This window comes from Pelecanus crispus, chromosome 6, assembly GCF_030463565.1.
Source record: "Pelecanus crispus isolate bPelCri1 chromosome 6, bPelCri1.pri, whole genome shotgun sequence".
Lineage (NCBI taxonomy): Eukaryota > Metazoa > Chordata > Aves > Pelecaniformes > Pelecanidae > Pelecanus > Pelecanus crispus.
In genome coordinates, this window is record NC_134648.1 from 565,106 (window position 1) to 590,109 (window position 25,004).

General features: G+C 53.7%; 1 protein-coding gene across 1 annotated transcript in view; it reads left to right on the forward strand.

Moving 5' to 3' along the window:
* Positions 1–12,923: 12,923 nt before the first annotated feature.
* PTDSS2 (phosphatidylserine synthase 2) overlaps positions 12,924–25,004 on the forward strand; it is a 42,971-nt gene continuing 30,890 nt past the window's right edge. Inside the window, exons 1-2 of the mRNA XM_075711906.1 lie at positions 12,924–13,132; positions 23,594–23,695. Coding sequence (XP_075568021.1) covers positions 12,924–13,132; positions 23,594–23,695 — 311 coding nt within the window. The remainder of the gene's footprint in view (positions 13,133–23,593; positions 23,696–25,004) is intronic.

Genomic DNA, 25,004 nt, shown 5'->3' on the forward strand with positions numbered 1-25,004 from the left:
GCCCCGGATCAGAGCCGGCTGCGGGCACCGGGATGAAGCTGCCCCGCTGCGGGTGAGCGCAGGCGAGCGGTGCTCCGCTTGTGGTACGCAAAAACCTGCCCCTCGGCAAAGCCTGCCTGGTGTTTCGGCGCTCTAGGGCGTGCTGTTGGTCGTACTTGCAGTACACCAAAACGGACAGAGCCCGTGTAGATAAAATTGCGTTACAACATGAGATCAGGATCCACCTGGCGCAGTTTTCCTCTCCCAGCAGCCAGGAGGGGATGCCCGGCGAGGAGGGTACGAGCAGGCTTGTCGGAAACCTTCTCCCATACGCTCCTGCTCTCCGGTTTGGGATCTTCCCGAGCCAAATATTCGTGTTTAGGGATCCTGGAGGGACTGCCGCTCCATGAGCACGTGCAGCCTCCTCTTGAGCTCACGTAATGCCCAACATTTACGGCACCTTGGGGTCACAAGGGAGCCAGACAGGAGGGGGGAAAAGAAAACCAAACCATCCCTCTGCTCTGCACTTTGCTCCTCCTTGTTTCACCTGATGCCCTGATATTTGTACTGGAAGCGTGTCAACACTTGACACTCTCTCCATGCCACAGTGCTTTTTACAATCTTTAATCAACCTTTTCCCCTCTTCAGCTGTTCCTTTCAGATGGGGCACTGTTAGCTTTTTGGCGAGGGTGGGGAAGGCAGTTTTAAATTCTGGTGAAGTGGGGCACGGACAATCAGAGGCTTGCGCAACCCCGCAGACTGCAGCGAAGCAGGTGAAAAATGAGTTCTTGGAAAACACCTCGGATGCCTCGGTCTGCGGCCAAGGGATAGAGAGGGGAAGACGAGCTGCTGATGCCTGGCTTCTGCCTGGTTCCCTCCCGCGTGCCACCAGCTCCCAAGAGAGATGCCGCGCAGGGGCAAACGCGACGGCTCGCCTTCGCTATTTCAGCCTAATGAGGCTCAGACGCCCGAGTGGTGCGGCTCTGGGGGTGCGTGGAGCAAATAAGGCGGCCCTGTGGCAGCAGCTGCCCTCTGCCCCGCGTGATTTCCCAGCCCGGGGTGCTGCTCCCCCAAGGACGCTGCAGCGAGTGCCCTTGGGTGGCCTGGACCTGGTGGGTGCCCAGGACTGGAGCACATCGGCTTCAAACCGCCTTGTCCCTGTCCCAACGCCTGGCTTCCCTGATGTGATCTCAGCCTGGTTTTGCAGCCACAGTTCCCTCTTAGGCGAGAGGGCATCAGTCCAGCCGGTCTTTCGATGGATTGGCAAGAGCACGCCAGGCTTCGGATCCCAGCGAATGCAGTGAGCTTAATAAAGATGCGCCCTGCGGACCATACTGTGACGGGGCAGGGGATGGATGCTGTCCTAAAACCAGCATTTCTGGGGGTCTTCGCAGTTCTCTGATGTGCCTCACGGTGCAGCCCCACAAACAGTCGTGCCGCCCGCCCCGAGGGCACGGTGACCCAGCACGGAAGCGGGAAGGGTCTGCCAGGGGATGGGGATATCGTCAGGCGGTGCTGCCACCGAAGACGTCGTGACCTGAAACAGCGGCCGGCCAGACGAGTTCATCCAGCTGTAATCTCGGGAGCAGATCGGTGGTGGTGAAATCATGCCCTGATGTAAGATCTGGATCCCAAGCTTTCACTGAAGAATGAGGCCACGGGAGCAGGAGAGACCGGGATGAGGAAAGGGCTGCGATGCTCTGCCAAATGCTCTCACACGTGGAGCTAGGGCCCTGGCTTCCCCTAAAGCCAAAGGGCCGCGGGGAGCTGACCAGCAGAAAGCCAAAGTGAGAAGGCTTGGGAAGAGGGACGTTCTCCCCAGAGATGCTGTGGTAGTAAGGACCAGCGCTCCCCACCGCTAAAAGGTGCCCCAATTTAGGCCAGGACGCAGGGGCGGGAGGCCGCGGTGCTGTCCTCTGCTCCGCCAAAGCCCTGAGCAGGGTTTGGGGTGGGAGAATTGGGTTTTGGCTCGGGTCGGTGTCCCCAGGTGGGTAAGCGCTGCGGCAGCTCTCCCCGTCCCTGGGCAAGAGCCCCGCGCTGGGCACAGGGGAGGGAGCGGGGGTCCCGTCAGGGCTCTGCCCCATCTGCTGATGCTCTGATGCTGGCAGGGATCTAAGGTCTGCCAGTCGTCCCTGCAACGTGGAGGGGAAACGGCCCTTTGGGGACATGGGGGTTTCAAAACCCCGATGCCGCTGGGGTCAGCAGCCCTGCACGGCCGCCCCGCTGGCGTCGACCCCAACGGCGCTCGGGACGAGGCGAATGGACCTGCTAGCGTTGCGGCTCCTGCTTCCAGGTGGCTCCCAGCTCCACCGTCTGCAGGCAGCGTCCCCTGCTCGGAAGTCAAAGCATCCCAGTTTTCTGGGGAAGAAGCTGATGGGATTACCGAGGTAGGCTCGCAAATGGGACTTATCCAGCCGCGGGGCTTGGTCTGCGTAGCCAGGCTGGGGGGCTGGAGCATCGGGAGCCTTACCCCCGATCCCACCAGCCCCTGCCGCGGGACCTTCCCCAGGGGCGAGCGCTGGGGCTGAGCCTGCAGAGCTTCGGCAGAGCATCCTTCCTCCACCAGCGCTCCCGCTGCTCCCTCGGACCTGACGCAGCCAGATCCTGCCCCTGCTTCTCCACGGTCCCGAGATACCAAGCACTGATTTTAATCCCAGGAGGGACTCGTTGCTTTCTAATTTTCCAGTCAAGTCCTAAGAATCGGCGGGGGTGCTTCTCAGGCCGCCCGTGAACAGCGCTCTAGGCAATAAGGATGCCGTGGTGGCGGGGTCTGGCTTTTCTCTGTGTTCCCATAGCAACGCGATTTACCGCCTGGTACCCGCTCCGCAGGCACCGCGAGCGCCTCTGCATAGGACTGAAAAATGGGGAGGAATTTGTGAATTATTTGCAGATTAGCGCAGACAATTCCCAGCACCCGCCTCTGGAGCGGTAACAGATAAAAATTCAGCATTCAGCTGAATTCAGCGTTCAGCTGCAGAGGGGGATTTGCAAACCTGTGACGAGGGAAGGGCAGCATTTCAGCAGGTTTAATTCATTTCGGTGGCTGCTGGCGTCCTGGCGAGGCGAAGGCTGCTTTAAGCCCTGGCTGCTGGGGCTGTCGTGCAGGAGCCCAGCCTGCTTTTGGGGCCAGATGCGGCTTGCACGCAGGGACAGCTGCAGAAGGCAGGGACCTGGGATCACCAGATCCCACACCTATTTTTTTTTTTTTTGTCCCGGGGGACCAGCGACGCTGTCAGATTACGGCCGCTTTGCTCCGGCAGCACAAGGCGCTCAGATCGGCCCCTTGTGCAGCCACCTCGGCTCTGCAGCGGTTGTATAAACCCTGGACTCTAATCCCTGCTATCGAGGACGGCGCCTGTTTCGCTCTCTCCCGGCCCGTGGTTGGAGCGGGGTTGGAGGCCCGCTGGGCAAAGGTGTCGGGGAAGTAATTTGCACGACGAGAAGCAGGAATTTGCAATGCTGAAAAAGGGTTCGCGTGCCCTGAAGTGTGCCCGGTTCCTCTGCAGCTGCACCGGCGCGTCCCCGTCCCCTGCTCGCGGGCCAGGTAACGCTGCCCCGTGCGAGGCTGCCGGATCCTTCCCAGAAATTCTAACAGGCACCCTTGGGCTGGGGGTGTAGGAACCCGTGTGAGTAACTCGGGCAAAGGACCTGGGTGGGATCTGGCATCCTTGTTTTCCTTTCCAATGGCGGATCGGTGAGGGCTTGGGTGGTTCCCGTCACCCACACTGAGATCATCAAATTGCTCTTATCTCAGGGATGTTTCTTCCAAACACTTCCCTTGGAGCACTTCTGCCTTGCCCCACAGTTTCCTAAGAAATGTGACAATCTTGAGCCGAACAGGCAGGTCGTACACCCGTGCGGTTACTAGCTGCCCCAATCTCAGAGAGTTTGCCTGGCTTTTTGGATAACAGAAAGCCGCACCTTTTCTTTCAAGCTGGAGAAACAAAACTTCACAGCTCCCCCTCTCCCCTCGCTTTATTTCAGGCGCTCCCGACACATCGGGGGCCGTCACCTCCGCCGCTGTACGCGGCGCCTGGGTTTGCACGAGCAAAAGGTCTGGTCTCGGCGCAAAACCGTCCCTCGCCGGTCTGTGCCCCGGCACCCCTGAGCTCTGGAGCCGACAGCTGGGGCCGCGCGTGGCCCCCCCGGCCGGACCCCCCGGCCGGACCCCCCGGCCGTTTGGGGTGGTGCGTGGGGCTCGGCTCTGCCTCGCTCCCCGGCCGCGGGGGACAGCAGAGCTGGCGGCGCGCACCGCTCTCCCCGCCGCGCGTTCGTGGTCGGAATGAGATTGCTCGCTGGGAAGACGAGCGGGAGATTCGTGGTACTTTTTGAGTGCTTTAAAGGCCGGTAGAGATCGGAGCATGGAGCATCCCGTGTTCCCAAGCTACAGGTGGCTCAGAGGCGCTGAAAAGCAGCCTCGTGGAAGTAGCTGAGCAGTCTCTGGTTCCTACCTGCATGGTGGAGAGCCTTCCTCTTTCCGCCTCTCGCCTCCCGCTCCTCCGGGCAGGGCTCCGAGGAGCCGTCTGCCGGGCAGATGGCGCAGCCGAGGCCGCAGGCGGGAGAAGCCGCGAGGCTCCCGGGGTTTCGCCGCGGAGTGCGGTTTCCTTCCCCGGCTCCTTCGCCCGAGGTCTCACGTGAACCGAACTCGACTTCCGCGTGGGACTCGCCCTGCTTGGGAGGGAGCTGCCTCTGCCTGGCAGCCGGCAGATATGGAGGAGGAGGTGAGAAAGCTGCCCTTCACCCTCGCCCCGAGGAGTGGCAAGCCCAGCGCCGCCCAGAGCGCCGGCAGGCGGGGGTGCCGCGTTGCTCCTGCCAGCAGCTACGACGCTCTGCCACCCCGGCTGCCCCTCCGTGCCGGCGCCGCTGGCGGTACCCTGCGAGCATCCCCGAAGAGTGTCGCAAGCGGGGCCGAAAGGAGGAAGGAGGTATCGGCAGCAGCTCTAGAAAGCGCTAAACTATTTCTTCCAAGGAGGGGAAAAAAACCCAACATTAAATATTTCTTCCAAGGAGGGGAAAAAAACCCCAACATTAAATATTTCTTCCAAGGAGGGGAAAAAAAAACCAACATTAGATATTTCTTCCAAGGAGGGGAAAAAAACCCCAACATTAAATATTTCTTCCAAGGAGGGGAAAAAACCCCCAACATTAAATATTTCTTCCAAGGAGGGGAAAAAAAACTCAATATTAAATATTTCTTCCAAGGAGGGGAAAAAACCCAACATTAAATATTTCTTCCAAGGAGGGGAAAAAAACCTCAACATTAGATATTTCTTCCAAGGAGGGGAAAAAAACCCCAACATTAAATATTTCTTCCAAGGAGGGGAAAAAAAACCCAACATTAAATATTTCTTCCAAGGAGGGGAAAAAAAACCCAACGTTAAATATTTCTTCCAAGGAGGGGGGAAAAAAAACCCCATTAAACCTAAAAAGAGCAAATAAAGCTGAGCTGTGCACAACCCACCTCATCCCTGGGGTGAAGCCTGGGCTCCAAGAGATTGGATGTGAGAGGGACGGGAGCAGCACAGGCTTTGGGCGTGCATGGGATGGGACCGGGGGCGAGTTTGTGAACAGCCAGGACAAGGAAAAGAGGCAAAGCGTCAGCCCCCAGACAAGCGAGGAGAGACCGCTCCGCAGTTTTTTCCACTTGAATGCAGCCCTCTTCCTCCCTGCCTTGGACAGTGGCCTGCTTTGCTCCCCACCGCTTTGGTTTCCCTGCGTGGCCTCCAGAAACCCTTCTGCAAGCTGCGGAGAAAATCTGGCTTCCTGGAAGGACCGACCAGAGACCGAGAAATCCTTTCTTCATGCCTCGCTGGCTGGCAAAACAGCGCCGGAATTCATGTGGTTTCTTTTTTTTCCCCCATGGGTAATAGTGCTGTTGCATGAGGGGCATCGGGGTTTGGTGTCAACAATTACGGGAACATCTGTAAGTATTTTAAGAGTCCTTAAGAACAAATATCCCCGCCCTCCTGGCTGAGGAGGAAAGCGTCAAAGTGTGCTCTGAATGTTCCTCCAAACCACAGAGCCCTCCTGCCTCGCTGCTCCCGAGTCTTGTCGCTTCGAAGCCGGCATGATTTACCAGAGCGTGGTTGCTTCAGCCTCTGCTTCCCTGGCGGCATTTGTGCCGGGACGCTCAGCCGTGGCCCGCTGGCAATCCGAACCAGATCCCCCAGCGCTTTTATTGTTCGCAAAGGCTCGGTCCGTCTGGACCTACGGCTTGGAGCCAGGTATAACTCGCTCTGCACAAAACGGGGGAGAGGAAAGGTCGTTATGTGTAAGCCAGCTCTGACAGCTCCCCTTATATCTGTTTTCTGGGCTTTTTGTTGCTTTAGTTTCCAAGACGAGAGCAGCTGCCTTTTCCTGGGTGTAGCAGCAGGGCCAATGGCTGGTCTGGATTCCCTTGTGCTCTCCAACAGCATTGCTGTGGGTTGCTCTTAAATAAAATAAGTCCCGAGGGGGTAATCCGGCTGCATCCTGGCAGGAGAGGCAGCCAGTATTCCCAGAGTCTGTGGCTTTGCCAAGTGCCTTGAACAGACTCCGGATCAGACCTGCAAGTTTTACAAAAAAAAAAAAAAAAAAAAAAAAAAAAAAAGAGGAAGGAAAAAGTAATGTTCCAAACTTCCTGCTGTGTGTGAAATCAAGAGCAGAGCAGGGGAAGGAGCGGGCAGACCTTTAGCCTCCCAGGGGTAATCTGCAGGGCTGGCCAGGGGGAGAAAACCATCTTTATCAGCTGCAGCTCTCGTCTTTATCAGCTGCAGCTCTTGTCTTTATCAGCTGCAGCTCTCGTCTTTATCGGCAGCGGCTCCCCGGGGGTGTGGGAGGGCGCGCGCGCATGTACCTGGGGAGAGAGCGAAGCCTCGTAAGGTAGGATCGGCGGTGCTTTCCACGTCTCCTGACAGAAGACCGAGGATCTTTGCACCGTGAGCGCTGCTGGGCTGATCGGGAACGGGGTTACGCGCAGGTGGGACAGCCGCGCCGCCCCACCTGCACATCTCCTTCCTGCTGCAACCTTCGCCGAGCAGGACTGGGAGGACTTTGCCCCCCAGGCAGGCCGGCTGGTTGCATGCGGGCACCCAGCAGCAGTCCCGAAAACTCAGGGGCTTTGCTCGCCGGCGGCGAAGGCGAGCCCGTGCCTGTGGATTGGCTTTGTGCAAGGTGTCCGACCCCCACCGCATCTCTCACAGCGCTCAGAGGAGACGGCGCGCTTTCCTCCTCTTCTCTTTAGGAGGAATTCGGCTTTGCCTAGGCAAGATTTAGCTCCTCCAGCAGCAAGGCAGGGGACCACATTGATGGTGTTCCTCTTCCAGCGCTTTCCTTCCCAGCAACACTCCTGCAACGCACCGTGTCAGCATTTATCGCTCCTGGGGGACTGGTGCTGAGGATGGAAAACTAAAATTAGGGAGGGAGATGGCGTACCTTCCAGTCTATTGGTGAAAAATCTGCTTGAGACACGAAGCGTTGTGGAGCTCTGGCTCATACATGTGCCGAGGTATCGCAACCGCTCCACGCTTTGTAAGCAGCTGGAATTATTTAAGATATTATCACCCTCCGCTGTTTGCTGCTGCTGGGGCCGGGCACCGTGTTCCCATCCTGATCCGGCGTGGCACCGCATCAGCCCGACAGACTCCAGCCACCTTGGGCAGTGGTCTGACCCGCGCTGGGCGAGCTGGCATCGAAGCTCTCCAGCAGCACGCCCTTGACCTGTCAGTCCGGGCGGGATGCGGAGACGGTGATTTCCACCGGTAATTTCCACCTGAGGAGCGGTAACGAACCGCTGAAGGCTTTCATGTGTGAAACCACTTCGGCCAGGCAGAGGCTGCCCGCCTGCACCCCGCCTTCCGCCGATGCTGCCTGGCAGGGAGCTCCTCTTCTCGGTGCACAAAGGCTATCCTGCACGCAAGCGTCCCTAATTTAGGATGGTGCTAAAATATTCATTTGCTCTTTCCAGTCCCCAGGGTCTTGCATTTTTTTTTTTTCTTCTTCTTCCCCAGGAGAAGCGTTTAAAGAGTATTGCCTTCCAGTGTATCTGGCTAGAAGGACGTGGAAGAAGAAAGATCCTTCAGAAGAGGTTGTGTAGATGTTTTTCAGCACCAGACTGCAACTTTCTGGTTAGCGAGTGTTTCCCTGAACCACCTCTATGTCACTCAGGAGCTGATTTGAAGCAGAGGTTCTTCATCCCGCCCAGGGATGTTGCTGCCCCACCAAAGAGAGGAGCTGGCTGCTCAGCTTCCTCTGAGAGCCCAGCGCTAGGGAGATCCTTAGCTACTGCAAGAAACAGCAATTCAGTTTGTGTAAATGGGTGGGGAAAATAAGAAAAAAAAGAAAAAAAAAATTAGGACTTTTTCTTTCTGTCTTCATTTTGAAGACATCGGTCAAAAGCAGACAGAAGCATCTGGGAAAAGCTGCTAAATGAAATGGGCCGGAGAAAATTAATGTCAGGCTCGAATCCTACCTGGACTGGGAAGACAGGCGTCAAACGGAAGCCAGCGATGCTGAACCAGCGTATGAAGCCTGACTAATGCTTGTTGAACCTGTTAGGCTTTAGGATTGATTATAGTGTCTGCGTTTCTCAGCAGCTAGTAAAAATCCTATTAGAAAACGGCTAATGAGCAAGCTGGCCAGAAGCCGAGAGCCTGGCAAGGAGAATGCGTCGGGTCGGGGGACTCAAGCTGCCGTCGGCGAGCACCACCAGCTGTGCTTTGGGGATAGTTCAGCGGGAGCGGTTCTGCTTGGGAAAATTTCCACTTTCTTGGCCAAAAGTTGTTTTGAATCCGAGACTAGGGCAGGCAGAGGAAGAGCCGGCGTGCCGCGGAGCGGGGTGGGCTTTCCCTGGCTGCGCGACGTGGTGCTGCTCTGGGTAACGGCACCGGGGGGCTTCGCTTCACCCCGTAAGTCGTGGAAACGTGGAATTGCTGTTGGAAGGGGCCCCTGGGCCAGCTCTCCGGTCCAACCCCCCGCTCCGGGTGGGAGCTCGTCAGGGCTCTGTCCAGCCGAGCCCTGAAAGCCGCCGCTGACAGGGACCCCCCTGCCCCTCGGGCGATCTGTGGCAGCCCTGCGCAACCCTCCTCAGCAAAAAGCTGCTCCTAAAGGCCAAACTGCGCTTTCCTACCGCGGTTTATGGCCTCTGCTGCAAAGTCTGCTCTGGCTGGGTATTTTCAGCCTCTTGTGTGCTTCTGGCTGTGCCAGGCTGGTGAGCATCACTGAAAAGCCATGTCCTATGATGCCGTCCTGGTTTTGGCTGGGATGGAGTTAATTTTCTTCCTGGCAGCAGGCACAGTGCTGTGGTTTGGTAAAACCAAATTTTAGGATGAGAATAACGCTGATAACACGCTGATGGTTTCGTTGTTGCTCAGCGCTGCTCATGCCAGGCAAGGACTTTCCAGCTTCCCCTGCTCTGCCAGGGGCACAAGGAGCTGGGAGGGGGCACAGCCAGGAGAGCTGACCCCAACTGCCCCAAGGGCCGTTCCATACCATACGGCATCATGGGCAGTATGGAAACTGGGGGGGTTGGCCGGGGAGCAGTGATCGCTGCTGGGAACTGGCTGGGCATCGGTCGGCGGGTGGGGAGCAATTGCATCGGGCATCACTTGCTTTGCATGGTATTATTACTGGTATTATGATATTGTTATTATTCCTACTACTATTTTACTTTATTTCCATTATTAAACTGTTCTTATCTCAGCCCAGGAGTGTTTCTCACTCTCACTCCTCCGATTCTCTCCCCCATCCCACCGGGGCAGGGGGAGCGAGCGGCTGCGTGGTGCTGAGCTGGGGCTGAACCCCGACAGATGCCAAGGGCCATTTTGTGGCAGAGTCGAGCGGCAGTGCAGTTGTCTGCGTTCTCTTGTAAAACCGGGGCATTCTCACCCAAACCCTGGTGTGTTAGGTCTGTCGGTATCCCTGGAGCTGCAGCTGACACATTACAGCAGAGGATGTGGTTTGGGGTGAAGCCCTGCTTGTCATTAAAAAGTACTGGGTGCTTAGGAGAGTAAATCTCTTTTCCAAGCCTGAGGAAAGGGTTTTTTGTGCTGCCAGCTGCTAGCGCGGGAGGCTCTGAGACCTCGGGGACTGCTTTCACGTCCTGACATGGTCCAGCCTGCTGAAGAAGCTCTGCTGGACTCGACGCATCGCTCGCAAGGTGTCAGCGTCTCCCACCCTTGGAGAATTCCTGCCTGTCCCGAGGGCCCCTCAGTGGCGATGGGGCCGCGGGGCCGTGTCTCGGTGCTTGCCGTGCTGCAGAAAGCCGAATCATCGGCTGCCTGTCGGGGTTCAGCCCCAGCTCAGCACCGCGCAGCCGCTCGCTCCCCCTGCCCCGCTGGGATGGGATGGAGGAGAGAATTGGAGGAGTGAGAGTGAGAAACACTCCTGGGCTGAGATAAGAACGGTTTAATCATTGAAATAAATTTAAATAGTAAAAATCCACATGCGGCTGCTCCCCGCCGTGACAGAAAGCTGTGCAGCCTCAGCCTTTGCCCTTGCGGCGGGAGGTGGCTGCTCTTGGAAGAAGCAAAGTGCCTCCAGGTCGCAGGAAAAATTGTGGGATGGCCAGGAGAGAGTGCTTCAGGTTGGCAGGGGATCGTGCGGCAGCCAGAGGTGCCCTTATATACCTTTCTGCAGGTTTTTTTTTTTTTCTCAAAGGGCCAGAGTATTCCTCCTTCTCAGGGAACCTTTGGTTAAATCCTTCCTGCGCAGGTGTGGCAACTACACAGCTTAAGCTGTCTTTGCCAACTGAGAGAGCAAACAAGCAGAAGCGCGGCTTTGCCAGCTCAGCAGAGCTCCTTTCATCCACAAATGGCTCTGATGGACCCCAGGCTCCCCGTTCCTAGCTGGTTGCTGCCATCATATGGCCAGCTCATTCATTTGCAGTCGCATAAATGTTTGTTTTTTTTTTTTTTCTTCCATTTCTTTCTTCGGTTTCGTTTCCCTGCTCCTGCAGGGCTTTCTCTTTTCTCCACGTAGCATCCTCCGGTGCTACCTGCGTTGCCAGGATGGCTCTGGCATCTCTCCGGAAAGAAAGGTTTCCCTGCCGTGGGCCGGGAGCAGCGTGTTGCCTTTGGATTCGTTCAGGTTGAAGACCCTGATCCTTGCGTTGATTTCAAAGAATAACTTGGAAAGTTCTGCTGCAGGAAGCAATCCCGTGAAGGGGATCGAGGGATTACAAGGACAGGGCACGGCTCGTGGGCTCCACAGCCACAGCACCCTGCCTTCGCACTCGGCTCTCGGGATGCACCCCAGAACGCGCCCGCCGCAGCGAGCGGGCGGCTCCGGGCCCGCTGCGTGGAAACAAAAACCTCTGCCAGCAAAACACTCTCACATTTTTGCGGATGCGGTCAGAGGGTTAATGTCCCATCGCTCGGGGAAGCGGGAGCTGGGACAGACATTGGGGATGGGGCTAACTGGGGATGTGGGGGACCTGCGAGCCGCGCAACAGCCTGGCAAAGAGCGCTTGCCCCTGAATAATTCAAGTGAGCGCGTATAGAATGAAGCCGTTTCCTTTGATCGGCATTCTTTGGTTACTTTTGCCAAAAGGTGCAGAATTTTAGCATCGAGCGTTGCTACAACGCGGCTACGGTTTGCAAACGCCGGGTTTACGTGCTCGCAGCGCAACACTCATGCGCTTACGTAGGCTTTCGGCACTCACCAAAAGGGCTGCGTTCTTTAGCCTTCTTTCCCCCTTCCTTCGTATTTTCTTGGAAAGAGAAAACAGCATTCTTCTCTGCTTTTTTTTTCCCCCTTCAGACAAAGCAAACGCCTGCCGCCTCCAAGGAGGGCAGTTCCAGCTCCCGGGAGGTGAGGGCACGGGGGTGCGGGAGCTCTCCCAGCGCTGGGGATGCTCCCCGGCTGCGGTGACAGGGCCACCCCGGGCACCCGCGCCAACGCGCCTCAACTCCTGCTGCGCTGTCAGTGAGCCCCCCGCTTCCCCCGTCCTTCCGTGTTACCGGAACGCTGCTCCGCTTGCGGCTCGGGGGCTTGCGGCCCCTCTGCCGTGAGGGCGCTGATGGCTCAGCCGCGGCCCCGGGAGGGGCTGGGACCCCTGGGGGTGCCGGGGCCCAGGCCCGTGAGGGAGGGCGAGGGGTCGCCTCAGCGAGGGGCTGGGGCGGGGGGCGGCAGCCCGGGCCTGGAGGGGGAGCGGGAGGGCGGCGGGGGTCGCGCCCGGGGCTGAGGGGCGGCGGGGGTCCCCCCCGGGGCTGAGGGGTGGCGGGGGTCCCGCCCGGGGCTGAGGGGCGGCGGGGGTCCCCCCCGGGGCTGAGGGGTGGCGGGGGTCCCGCCCGGGGCTGAGGGGCGGCGGGGGTCCCCCCCGGGGCTGAGGGGTGGCGGGGGTCCCGCCCGGGGCTGAGGGGCGGCGGGGGTCCCCCCCGGGGCTGAGGGGTGGCGGGGGTCCCCGCCGGGGTGAGGGGCGGCGGGGGTTCCCCCGGGGGTGAGGGGCGGCGGGGGTCCCGCCCGGGGGCTGAGGGGTGGCGGGGGTCCCCCGGGGGAGGTGGAGGGTGGCGGGGCTCCCCACCGGGGGTGAGGGGCGGCGGGGGTCCCACCCGAGGCTGAGGGGCGGCGGGGGTCGGTCCCTGCCGGGGGCTGAGGGGTGCGGGGGTCCCTGCCGGGGGTGAGGTGTGGCGGGGGTCCCGCCCGGGGCTGAGGCTGCGGGCGGCGGGGCTCCCCCCCGGGGTGGGGGGCGGCGGGGCTCCCCCGGCGGAGGCGGCGGGCGGCGGGACCCCGCGGGCGGCGGAGCGGGGGGGCCGGGGGTGTGTCCGGTTGCCACGGCAGCAGGACACGCCCCGCCTGACCCCGCCCCCCTCCCTCCGGCCGCGCTTCTGCGCTTGCGCCGCCCGCGCGAGGGCTGGGCGCCGACGTCGGGTCACGTCGGGGGCGTGGCCCGCCCGCCACGAGCCCGGCGCAGCGGCGGGAGCGCGCCCGCCCCTCGCGCGCGCGGCCGTTGGGCGGCCGGTGCCGCCATGAGGCGCGGGGAGCGGCGGGGCCCCGGCGGGGCCCTGGGCAAGGCCGCCCTGGAGGAGCAGCCCCCGCTGCCCCCGCAGCCCAACGGCGGCGCCCCCGCCGCGGCGGCAGAGCGGCCCCCGCCGCCCGGCGCCGAGAGGGAGAGCCCCGGCCTGCGCCGCAGCACCGAGTCCGAGGTCTACGACGACGGCACCAACACCTTCTTCTGGTGAGAGCCGCCCCTGCGCGCCGAGCCCCGGCCGGGCCCCTTCCCGCCCGCCCCCCGCCTGCCCGGCCCCGCCGGCGCTCTGTGGCGAGCAGGCCCCCGCACCGGGCTGGGGGCCCCGGTTCCCCGCAGCTCCCCCGCTCGCTCCCCGCACCGGGCTGGGGGCCCCGGTCCCCCGCAGCTCCCCCGCTCGCTCCCCGCACCGGGCTGGGGGCCCCGGTCCCCCGCAGCTCCCCCGCTCGCTCCCCGCACCGGGCTGGGGGCCCCGGTCCCCCGCAGCTCCCCCGCTCGCTCCCCGCACCGGGCTGGGGGCCCCGGTCCCCCGCAGCTCCCCCGCTCGCTCCCCGCACCGGGCTGGGGGCCCCGGTCCCCCGCAGCTCCCCCGCTCGCTCCCCGCACCGGGCTGGGGGCCCCGGTCCCCCGCAGCTCCCCCGCTCGCTCCCCGCACCGGGCTGGGGGCCCCGGTCCCCCGCAGCTCCCCCGCTCGCTCCCCGCACCGGGCTGGGGGCCCCGGTCCCCCGCAGCTCCCCCGCTCGCTCCCCGCACCGGGCTGGGGGCCCCGGTCCCCCGCAGCTCCCCCGCTCGCTCCCCGCACCGGGCTGGGGGCCCCGGTCCCCCGCAGCTCCCCCGCTCGCTCCCCGCTCTGCGGGGCTCTGCCCGCAGCAGCCTTTAGTTCCTTTGATTCCTCCGTCGCTTTCGAGGAGCCGCGCTGCCTGCCAGCGCCGTGGCGTGGCTCTGCGGGAGTGTGGAGTCGCGAAGGCCGTGGGTTATCGGGCTTGGGAGTCCGGGAGGAAAGATGAAAAGTTACGGCTTGTCGTCTGCAATTTACGTTGCTCTTGCTTTACCGCAACAGATACCGGTGCTAAAACTGAGGAAGGGTCGGCTGTGTCTAAAGATGGCTTTCCCGGTGTCGCGGTGCTATGAATTATTGTTTCGGGCCAATTTAATGGTGATTTAGGACTGCCTTTTGGCAGCGGCACCTCCTTTCTCAGCCCTGGTCATAAAGTATCCTCACTGCTAACCCGGGCGGCACCTGGGAGGTGTGCGCTGGCGCTTCGGGAGCCCACAGTCTGTGGGCAAACTTGAATGCCTGATTCCGGTTGTTTTATCCGCATTGGTTGCATGAACTCCACCTATTTCTTCCCCCTCCCCACAGCCTTGGGAGAGGGCTTTTCTGTCCGTGTTGTTTCCCGTAATCCTGCTAGAAAGCTAAAGCTGTCATGCTGAAGTTCCGCGGGTCAGGTATTTCGTATGGTTTTGTGGCGTGTTTGGTCCAGAAAATCGGCGTGCAAAACCGTGACATGCTGCGTTAGGCCAGGCGGGGCAAGTCAGTTTTTGCTAAATTCAGTCCTCACAGGAGGAGATGCGTTTGTACCTAGAACGGTGCTTCTGAAGCCCCTCGTTCAGAAATCCGCTTCAGCACATGCGTGCGTACGTCCGTCGTTTTCCTGCGTGTGTTAAACGCGCGTCCTCCTTGATTAAGGAAGCCGAGCTGGCAGTCCGGTCCCTCGTTTGGAATACGAGCCGGGGGTGACATGATTTGGCTCGAATTTGACATTAAGGAGCAGAAGGGGGAGGGCGCTTGGCTCTCGCCCTGCCAATCTGGGCAGCGGTGGAGCGGGGGGTGTTGGTCTCGAGGAAGCCGTTGATTCTAGGTGATATTTCTGCCAGCGCGAGCTGCAAAAGGGCGCTTAGATGCTGCTGGATCGCAGGGGGGGGGCTCTGCAGAAGCCCGACGCACGCAAGCGTAGCCGAGGGACGTCGTCGTCTTGAGGGCGAGAGGAACTTTCTTGGAGAGCGCGCCGGCGTTGCCGCGTGTGGGCTGAGCGAGCGATTGAATAGCCGGATCCCGCCGAGCTCTGCGGAGTAGTGCCATCTTATAAATGGAAAATGGGTAAAACTCTCATCTTCTTACCGTCTGGTTAAGGTGGCTCTTGCCAGGTGTTTTGTCCCGCCGTAGAAACGCCTAACGCCGTTTTTATCGTATAATCTCACCTTGCAGCACCTCTTTGCTGCTGTGGGGGCATGGGGCCAGCGTGCCGTCTGCCGCTGGTGCAGGATCGCCATCCTGAAATAAAGGCTGTAACTGCGGTTGATTTGGCCACGTGAGTTGCTCTTCTGAAAGTCCGACCATGCACTGCTCTTTCAGGAGCTTCCCCTCTGTCGGCTGTCCCTTCCAGGAGGGCAGCGCGGGCAAGCGCCTTGCTGAATTGTTTCCTAACTCATTTATCTTACTTTATTTTCCCTAGTAGTGTGTCGCTTGCGCTGGCAGCCAGGAGTTTAAACGCTTGTAAAAGTTTCAAGGTTTACCTGCTGTTACTTTTGACCTGTGCACGGCAGCGTTGATCGCGTTAGCGTACCCTTTGGTAATGACTCAGTTCTTACAGTGGCCGACAGTAAAGATTATACGGAGGAATGATTTTTCTTCCTGTGACCCTTGGTACTGTTCTTGCACTGCGTGCTATGGAGGTGGCCGCGGCAAATGGAAATTTGAGAGTAGGTGCCCTCTGTCCTTGCCCACGTGGAAAAGTATGGAGAGTACCTTTTCTCCTTGCAGTTCAGAAGCTACTGGGTAAGGTTCCCCACAAGGCCTGCTCGGTTTGGAAAAATCCAAGGATTTGGGACTTGTAGGCACAGTCAGAAGTCATTCTGGAAGTAAAGTAGTTCAATTTGCAGAGGTGATTTTACTGCTGTAAATGTGTTGCTTGGGAAAGGGGGCACTTTCCAGCTATCTGCCTGCTCTTTTTAGATCTTTTTGAAACTTTGAAAAACAAGTTACGTGCCGTTTAACACCCCTGTTCTTATTCAGTCTTAATAGCTTGAAACTGGAATGCAGTATTTTAGTGCCGCTGTTGGAACCTGCCCAGTCAGTGCCTTGACAGCTGCTCTTGTCGTTGGGAAACGTCGAGGGAAGGAAACGGGAGGAAGCTTTATGAAACAGGTTGGCAGTCTCCGTACCTCTGAGCCTGAACTCGTTTCAAAACACCTATCACTACTAGCAGAGAGCTGGAAATTGTCAGGCCTGCCTGGCAAGCCGCTGGTCCAGGCAAACACGCTCGCTGTTGTCTCCAGCACCTTTGATTGTTTCTTGCCCGTCTGCTTGCAGAATTAGCTTTCTGAATGCAAACAAAGGACCTCTTTGTGGCTGAGATTTTTGACTTTTATTTTTTGTACAGCGCGAAGCACGGTCGATCTGATATTTTTACTGAGCTAGCATGGAAAAACCACCAGGTTGCTTTGGGTTTTTTTTTAAATATCCCCAGATAGAGCTTTCTACAGCATCTCTGTGGCTTCGTTTCTGTCACCTGCGGAAGAGCGAGTGCTGATGCGTCTTGCGTGGTTTTGCTACTGGGACTTTGTATGGGAAAAGGTGAATCCGGTAGAAGCCAGGGCTTTGTTACCGGTGAGCAGTAACCGTGACAGATGCCTGAAGGTACTTGAAGCTGGAAAAAGAGGAGCTGGGAGTCTTTCCGTGGGGGGGCAAAACGGCTCAGTGAAATAGTGCAGTTGATTTATCTGCACTATGTGATGAACGTCGAGGTGCGCAGCGACTTTTTTGAAGGGAAGAGGAAACGTTCCTCCCCTGCCCGTGCAAGGCAGCGGAAGGCGGTGTGGTGTCGAGTCGTTTCACGCCAGCTTGGGCTCATCTAGTTCCATACTGTGTATGATTTGCTCCTAAAATTCCCGCATTACCCCTGATTCCTGTGTATATTTCATAGCTTGCACTTAACCAAAGCACGTCTTCCAGGAAGGCTTCCAGTCTTGATTTGAAGATGTTGGGAGGTGCCAGATACATCTTTGCCACCACGTTACGTTGTGATTCTATGGGTTAGTTGCTTCTGCTAATCCTTACTTTAATTTGAATTTATTTAGCTTTAATGTCCTCTGTTGGTTATTCATGTGTGTTTGTCTCTCACACGAAATAATTCTGTATTGCCATCATGTGGATATAATGTTGGTTACTCAGGTCATAGCGTGGCAGCAGGTATCTGTGGAGCTCAGGAAGTTTAAAAAGGAAAAAGAAAACAAAAAAAAAAGAGGGAAGTGGTAGGTAAAAGACTCTGTGGGCTGATACTGATACAGCTTTCGTAGGAATTAATTCAGCCTGTTTGGTGCAAAAAGCGTAGAAACTGGAGCTAAGGGGAAGGTAGGCTGCAGATGCCTCTGCCTGGATGTTTCTCTTGTTTCGCGCGGTATTGCGAGAATCGCTCCTGATGGCCAGCACAGGGACGTTTCTTTGGAAGCGAGGGTGCGTGTGTGCAAACCAGCCATTTTTGGAAATACAGGGTTGGTATTCAAAACAAAGTATTACTTAGCCATGCCTTGCATGTTGTTCTTATCTCTAAAAAAATAACCCTACGGCAGCATGAGATTTTCTAAAAGGCTGTCTGGAGGAAGAGATGATGATCTGTTGAAAGAGAAGAGGGAGACAGGAGATCTGCGAGTTGGCAGGAACTGTGTCCTGTACCCTCTGGCGAGGGCTGCCTGCAGCACTTCCAAGGCAGCGTTCCTCAAGCTTGTTGGAAACTTAGCATTTGCTGGATTTTTTTTTTTTTTTTTAATACTAGAAAAGCTTGCCGCTTTAAAGCGGGCGATGGTGAGGTTCTGTACTTGCTGACCACTCTTCTGATTCTCTGCCTGCTCAGAACTGACCGCGCTTAGGCACGCTGCTGGACTCAAGCAGAGCCGTCTTGCAGCAGGCTGCCCCGCGTCACTCAGCCGGCGCTTTTTTAGCCTTTAGGTAATGCCCTGGCAGGGTCCCGTTGCCAGAGCACCCGGCGGTAGCTGTGCAATCCAAGTCTCGGTCGGCTGGGTCAGTTAACTCTTGTCGCAGATGAGGGTGGCTGTCTCCTGAGAATCTAGAATTTATTTTTTTTTTTATTTTTTACTAGATTACTAGAATGCCATTACGCTTTCCTGAAAGGAAGGGCTTGCACGGTTCCTGCAGGTAAGCTGGGAGAAATGTCTTTGTGCAGAGACCTTGCGAGAGTTTAACGCGCCGGCGTCGGGAGCGCTCTGCGGAGCCTCGTCCATGCTGCTGTCTGAACCCCGGCTCGTCGCAGCGCTCTCGCAGGACCCGAATTCTACAGCCGTTTACAAAACGAATCATCAGCCCGAAAAATTAGCTCCGTGCTTTTATGCGCTTAAACCTGATGTAAGGGCACCTTCCTCCCGTTCCCGTTTATTGGCATTTTTTTAAAAGACCTGCTTAAATTGGGTGTTACCTGTAATGCAAAGTCACGCTGTCTCGGTGGAATCGTTTTAAACGAAAACGATTTAAACAATTTAAACAGGTTTAAACACGTAAAAATGTTTAATATTTGAAATAGATCACTTTGGGAACTCTGATTAACTTGTGAACACTCTAGAACTGATGAATGGAAACTTTGTCTTCTCTCTCATTCAGAGGAAAACGACTAATTTGCTGAAGCTTTGCTTTTTAATCCATTGTTCTGGCTTCCCTATGGAGGTATTTCCCTGCGGAGGCACGTGTTACTGTACTTCTCTTACCCAGTGATCGTTTTACGAGAGGCACCAACTTCAGGCAAGGAAAAGGAACGTTACTATTTTGGAGCGTCACAAGTACGTACAGAAATTCAATCAGCATTGTGTACCTTTATAGATGTGCTGAAGACTTGTTGCTGGCCTAAGAATAGGTACTTTTTTATTACCTCTCAGAGGTTAAACAGACTTTAAATCGCAGCCTACAGCCTAAAAGCAGCAGCCGCGTTTCTGTTGCGTTACAGCTGTAGATGCTTGGAGCTTTCAGGCAGCGTCACGTACAAGGCACAGGCTTTGGTTTGGTTGCCACTGGTTATTGTGCTGTGATCGAGGTGGACGAGGCAGATCTTGGGGCACAAACGAGCAGTTCACTCTTATTTTTGAAATGTTGAGGCCTGACTGCTTGCTTGGGCCCTGTGCATCACGAACCTCTCGGTTTCATGTCTCTAATTTTGGATATTATCAAGATTATGACCAAGGTTGAATTTTTGTTGAAGGCTTCAAAAACCTCTCTGTATCCAAACAGGATTGTTTCCCTGTTAATGATAATTCTGGTGTTGCATGTCAAAATATTGGTCAGTTTTAAATTGTTATGATTTTTGTTACATTTTCCTGTATCTTACTCTTCACAATAACTTAAACACTGTGCTGCTGTTGAAGTAATAGATTGGTTGTACTGTCTATTTGTCATATTTTCTTGGAATTCCCAGCGTGTGACGGATGATGTGTTGGTACATGGAGGGTAGAGAGCTTTGACATTCGTTCCTCTTTCTAAAATCTCTTTCAGGAATGCTTTTATGACTTTACCATTATTTGGAATCTAGAAAAAAAATTATTTCTCTGTGAAAAAGTTGATGATGGGCTAAGATAGGACTAGTTGGTTTTGTTGACAGATTCCTTCTCTAGCAGTAGCCATTAATGCAACTTTTTAAACCAAAGAGGCAAACTGTACTGGCTGTTCTTTGGAATTTTGTTTCACTTAGAGAACTGGCAAGAAGATTAATAAATAAATCCTTTGCCTGGTGTTCTCAACGATTGTTATTGTTTTTAATGTAGTTACTGCATCGTTTATGACAAACAGAACACTAATGCAAAGCAGTGGATAATGAGGGTGTGGTCCCATTCACTTAAGCTGATTTTTAGTTTGTGCTGGAGAGGGAATGCGGTCATCAGCCGCCCGCTCTGCCGGGGTCTCACTCCCTCCTTTCTGTCCAGGGAGCTGATCTGTCCGAATCTCCCCCCAAAAAAAGAGATACTTCAAAAATTTCCCGCGGTAATTTTTGTCATATCCTTTGTTTGGGAAATAAAAGCTCTGATGGTGATTTCCTTGAAAAACCTACAGTTTCTAAATGTGACGGAAGAATGAATTACCGTGAAAAAGAGAAGTTAGGACTGAACTTGATCCCGTTCACTGGAAGAGCCCCCGCTTCTTTGTGAGCTGCGGCGCGGGAGGGGAGCAGTGGCTGATGCTGCCTGCGTTGCTCTCCCGTGGTGCTTAAGGAAGTTAGCAGGGCGAGTATTTTTATAAAAACAAAACTTGAATTATTTCACTTACATGCCCCGGTGTTTAAATGGGGAAAGAGCCAGATGTAAGATAGAAGAATGCTAGTGCAGAAAAATAAGCTACTTAATGTTCCAGCTTTTTAGCAGTTTAGGATTTGTTGTGAATTCTCTTTGACCTTCCTGGCCTTACATATTTTTGTATACATATACTTTTAGGCACTGCTTTGTCAGACTTTTTGACATAAAACCTCCTAGAACTGGCTATAGGCTGGACCCCCCTTGCTTCTGCTGTGTTGCCCAAACTCCTGTGTAATTCCAAGGGGAAGACAGCTGGTCTGCTTAGCTTAGCTCTTCCCAGTCTCCGCAGACTCCGGGCGAGGAGAACATAAGCCTTTCTGCATAATTCCTGTAGTGCTTACCTTGCTGGGGATGTTCTTAGCTGTGTTGTCTTCCTCTTGCTGTATTATTTTAAAGTGTACGTGGAGACGGAAATAATCCCTTTTTATGCAGTTTAATTCATCCTGACTTCGCTCACACACATACTTCTGTATGTGATGCATTTTTCTGGCTAGTGTAACTGCTTCACATTTTGTCTTGTTCCATATGACTCTGGGTTTCTATTTTATTTTTTTAACTCTCCAGCCGTGGAAAGATACGGTGTGTATCTATGTTTGCTTGCCTCCCCCCCCCCTTTGACAGGTAGGTTTGCATGATGCTCTGCTACCTCTAGCAGCTGCCATCACTTTATAGAATCGTTTAGGTTGGAAAAGACCTTTAAGATCATCAAGTCCAACCATTAACCCAACATTACCAAGTCCACAAAGTCACTACTTGCAATTTTCTGGTTAGAGCTGCCGACTTGCTCTTTCTGGAAGACAAACCATCTAGAAAGTCTTTCATCCCGGCTTCTGGATTTCTGACTGAAAATACATTTACATGACTAATCATCTTGAAGACTTGCTACAAGAGAATCTGGCTTCAGCTGGAAATGAAAGCTGAACTAAAAGGGAAAGGCTGAGGTGTATAGCCTCTTGTTTCTCCTGAAACAGGGGAGCTTGTTGAATTTCGGGTTGATGGTTGTGGCACCAAAAATAAACCGAAGGCAGGGCGCATGAAGCTCTCAAACACTGACCCTTTACTTTGCTATAAACCCCCCACAAGGAAGAGTGAAATGAGACCATCCTTGTGCTAGCAGAGGAGTTTCTAGATGTGTTCATCTAAATGAGGACATGCTAATAACCGAGGTTTTGGCAATTTACACCACACTCAACACATTGAAAAAGTAATTGACTTCATATAGGCGTTCAGACAGTGAAATTTTAAGATGGAAGACGGCATTTCTAGGTTTACTTTAGTAGCCTCTTAGTAGTTTCAAAAAAGTAAACAATAAAACAAGACATCAAATATAATGCATAGCTTTGCACTTAATGTAACCTTTTTCTACGATCAAAATATAGGTTGGTTTTTGTATTAATTACATACATATATAAATGCAGCGAACAAGACCGTGGTCTGATTTAAGTGAATTAGAGCATTTAATCCGGTCCCCTGCTGTAGTGCCTCCTTTGAGAGGACTGTATTTAGGTTTTTAAACGACTGTAGGTTACAAAACAGGCACCGACTCACGTGACTGTTAAATGAATGTTAAGTATATGATGCCTGAATCACCTGTCATTTGGCATCCTGGGAGGCAAGTCAAAGGGAAGATGCATCTGCTGAGCAGGAAGCTTGCTGCTGAGAAGCCTTTGCCTTTTTTTTTTTTTTTTGATGTGTTGATTCCTTGCTAATTTTGAAAATACTCGTGGGTCCTTATCTTTTTTTTTTCTCTCCCCCTGGAGCTGGTTAGTCTGCGTCCTCTGGGCTGCAAGGAAAGATAGTGTTAAATGCCGTGCACCTTTTTAGCAGTGGCAGAAGAGGATTGCATCTGCTTATGAGGTATTGCATGTGGTTTTCCAGTGGGATTAAAAGGATGCTGTGAGAAGTGGCGGAGTTTTGGATTAGGTTGAAATTGTAGATCAAAATAATGCTTACCTTAACTTTCAGAGCAATTTTAGGTAGAGTACTGTTTAAAAGTAAGTCAGTGGACTTCTTAGAAATCCTTGGTGGTCTCCAGTTTATCATGCACTGTACAACTTGGATATATACAAACTTTGGTCTTTTGGCATAAAATGGAAATGTAATGCTAGCTTCTGTTACAGTATAATATAAAAAGAGCCAGTACGTACAAATACTTGTCACATACAGTCATTTTCATTCACAGTTTTTCTGTTCTCTGAGCTTGATACCTGTGTAGTTTTAATGATTTGTATTAAGAGATGTTGTGTAGTCCTCTAAACCAGAACTCGTGATTTGATCTGAAATGGCCAGACTTCCCATGCTTCCGAGGTGAGGTCAGGGAAGTTTTCCACTGAAAACAATAAATGGCTTCCCATTAGGAAAGGAATTTTCAACTTTAAATTAAAAAAAGAAATGCAGACAGTGCAATGTAAGACTACGATATATGTCCTAATCAGTAGATGTACGCATATGCATATCGACTAGCAGCAGTCAGTTCCCTTCTCAGCTCCCCGGTCTGCGTGCACTTGGCTTTTTCACACCGAAATCAGTGCAAGCGAACGGGCTCTGATGGGTGGGGAGCTTGTGGCTCCACGTACACCGGCAGCGTTCTGCCGGTGCCGGTGTATTACACCAGCAAGGCTGCACGTTTTAAGAGCGTGGAAGAACCAAGCTTTTCCGCAGAGCTTTGCTGACACGGTTGTTGAGCAGCAGCCTGCCGTAGAGGTGGCCGCGCGTCGTTCTGCGGGCGCAGACCTCTAGCCGACGGTCTGTACCTGCTCTTCAGGTCTAAGATGAAATGAAACTGTAAGACTTACTGGAAATACGGCTCCTAGAGGCAGCACTGTGATTCTTACAATTGCAACTGTTCTCATTCAGGGATTTTTTTGTTGGTTTTTAATGACTAGTTTTTCTTGTAAGGTGCAATTCCCATGGCTGGAGTGAGTTCTTGTCCGTTCAGTCTTAAGAGTGTTCAGTCTGCTGCAGTTTTTATTAATAGGCTTTGAAATAGAGCTGTGCCCAGCACCGTCAAACACACCTGACAAACCAGGAGAGAAAGCTGAAGGCTTTTAGATCTGGGTGTTACCACAGTTGGGGCTAATTTTTTTTCAAGTAGCTGTGGTTCACTTGGCAAGCGTTTGTCCAAACCTTCCTTAACTCAAAGCGCTGGGGGGGAAAATGGGCGAGACCCGTCCCGTGGTGGGCTTGTCGCGTGCCAGTGCACGATGGACGGTAGCTGCATTTAGTGTCACTGTAAACTGCTGTGCAGTTAAAAAAAACCATAAAACTTCTTCAGTATTATTGACCGCTGCCTATGTATTAGGCTTACTGAGGCTTCACTGACAGGTGAAGATACAAGTTCTTCTGCTTTCTGATGTGAGTTTTCTCTCTTCTGAATTTTAGGAGAGCTCATACCTTAACAGTCTTGTTCATCCTCACGTGTGCGCTGGGCTACGTAACCTTGCTTGAAGAAACACCACAAGATACAGCCTACAATACAAAGAGGTAAATATTTGAGAAAGTGTTTCCTTAAGGTATATATTAGAAAAGGGCAGCTGCATGAACAAATTACTGTACACGCTTCTACCTTGTGGCTAAGCTACCTCAAATGACCTTTGCGTTAACTTGTTTAAATGCCCGACCCCTTAGAAAGTGACAAAACCAGGCGTAAGTCTATAAGCTCCTTTGATGCTGGTCCTTGCATTTAATTTCTAATCAGTTTAGTGTCACTCACTGCCGTACCTGGTGGCTGCTGCGCGTGTGTGATTTAAAACAAAATACAAAACTCTTTCTAAAGCCTCAAAGTACCGCTGTGTTTCTTTGGCAATGGTTCTGCCTCTTTTTCTTAAAATAACCTAACTTTCTAAATTATGCGAGCTGTGACAAAATTTTTCTGACTTAAGTGCTCTTTGTAAATCAAGACTTCAACACAGATCGTTATTTGTTGTTGAAAATTAACATGAGAACTTGCAGCCCAAAGGGAAACTCTTGGAAAATAAGAATGAGATGAGTCTTACATGCGTGGTCCATTTCTACCATAATTTAAACTGATTCAATGTAGTTGAATTTCTTCTCTTTTGAAAGAAATACATTAGGGAACAAAATGGGGGAAGACAAGTGGTCTTTTAAAAATCTTAAGTATATTTTAAAAATTAAGGGGGTGTTTACAGACTGCAAAGCATCCTTGCTATAAGCATGAAAATCATTGTTTTCTACCAGTCTGGTTTCTTAAATATAAAGCTATTTTTTTTCCCCTTGCTATTAAAGGGTTTCTTCCTTTTTTTAAAGTGACTCAGGATGTAGTATTCATCATCATGCAGATGCAGGAATTAGGGTATTTCCTGAGATAATCTTGGTGGTGGTTCTGTCAGTGACACAATCGATGCAGCTAATGCAATTTACACTCACCCATGTGCCGAGCTGAGGGTTTGTATTTTGGTGCGTGGGGGTGAGCTGGAACAAGTTGGAACTCAGTGCCCTGTCCGGAGCTGGGAACATTTCTGCAAGGCTTTGGTGTGAACAAATGCCATTTTATTCCCAGATACAATGAGTCTAGGGAACGGATGGAGGCCTGACATTCTCTGGAATGGCAGTTCAAAATAAAGAAGGGGAAAAGCTGAAAGAGGAGTGATGACACATCATTAGGGAGTAATACAGATCTAAGGTGACTCAGTGGAATATCTTATTATTGAGATTAGAGCCTTTAGTGCTTTAATAAAAACAAAAGCAGAGAAGATTAATCAGATTAACCTACCTTTCATGAAATAGAAATTGCTTTCTGCATATTCAGTGCAGGGAATAATGTGGCCAGCTG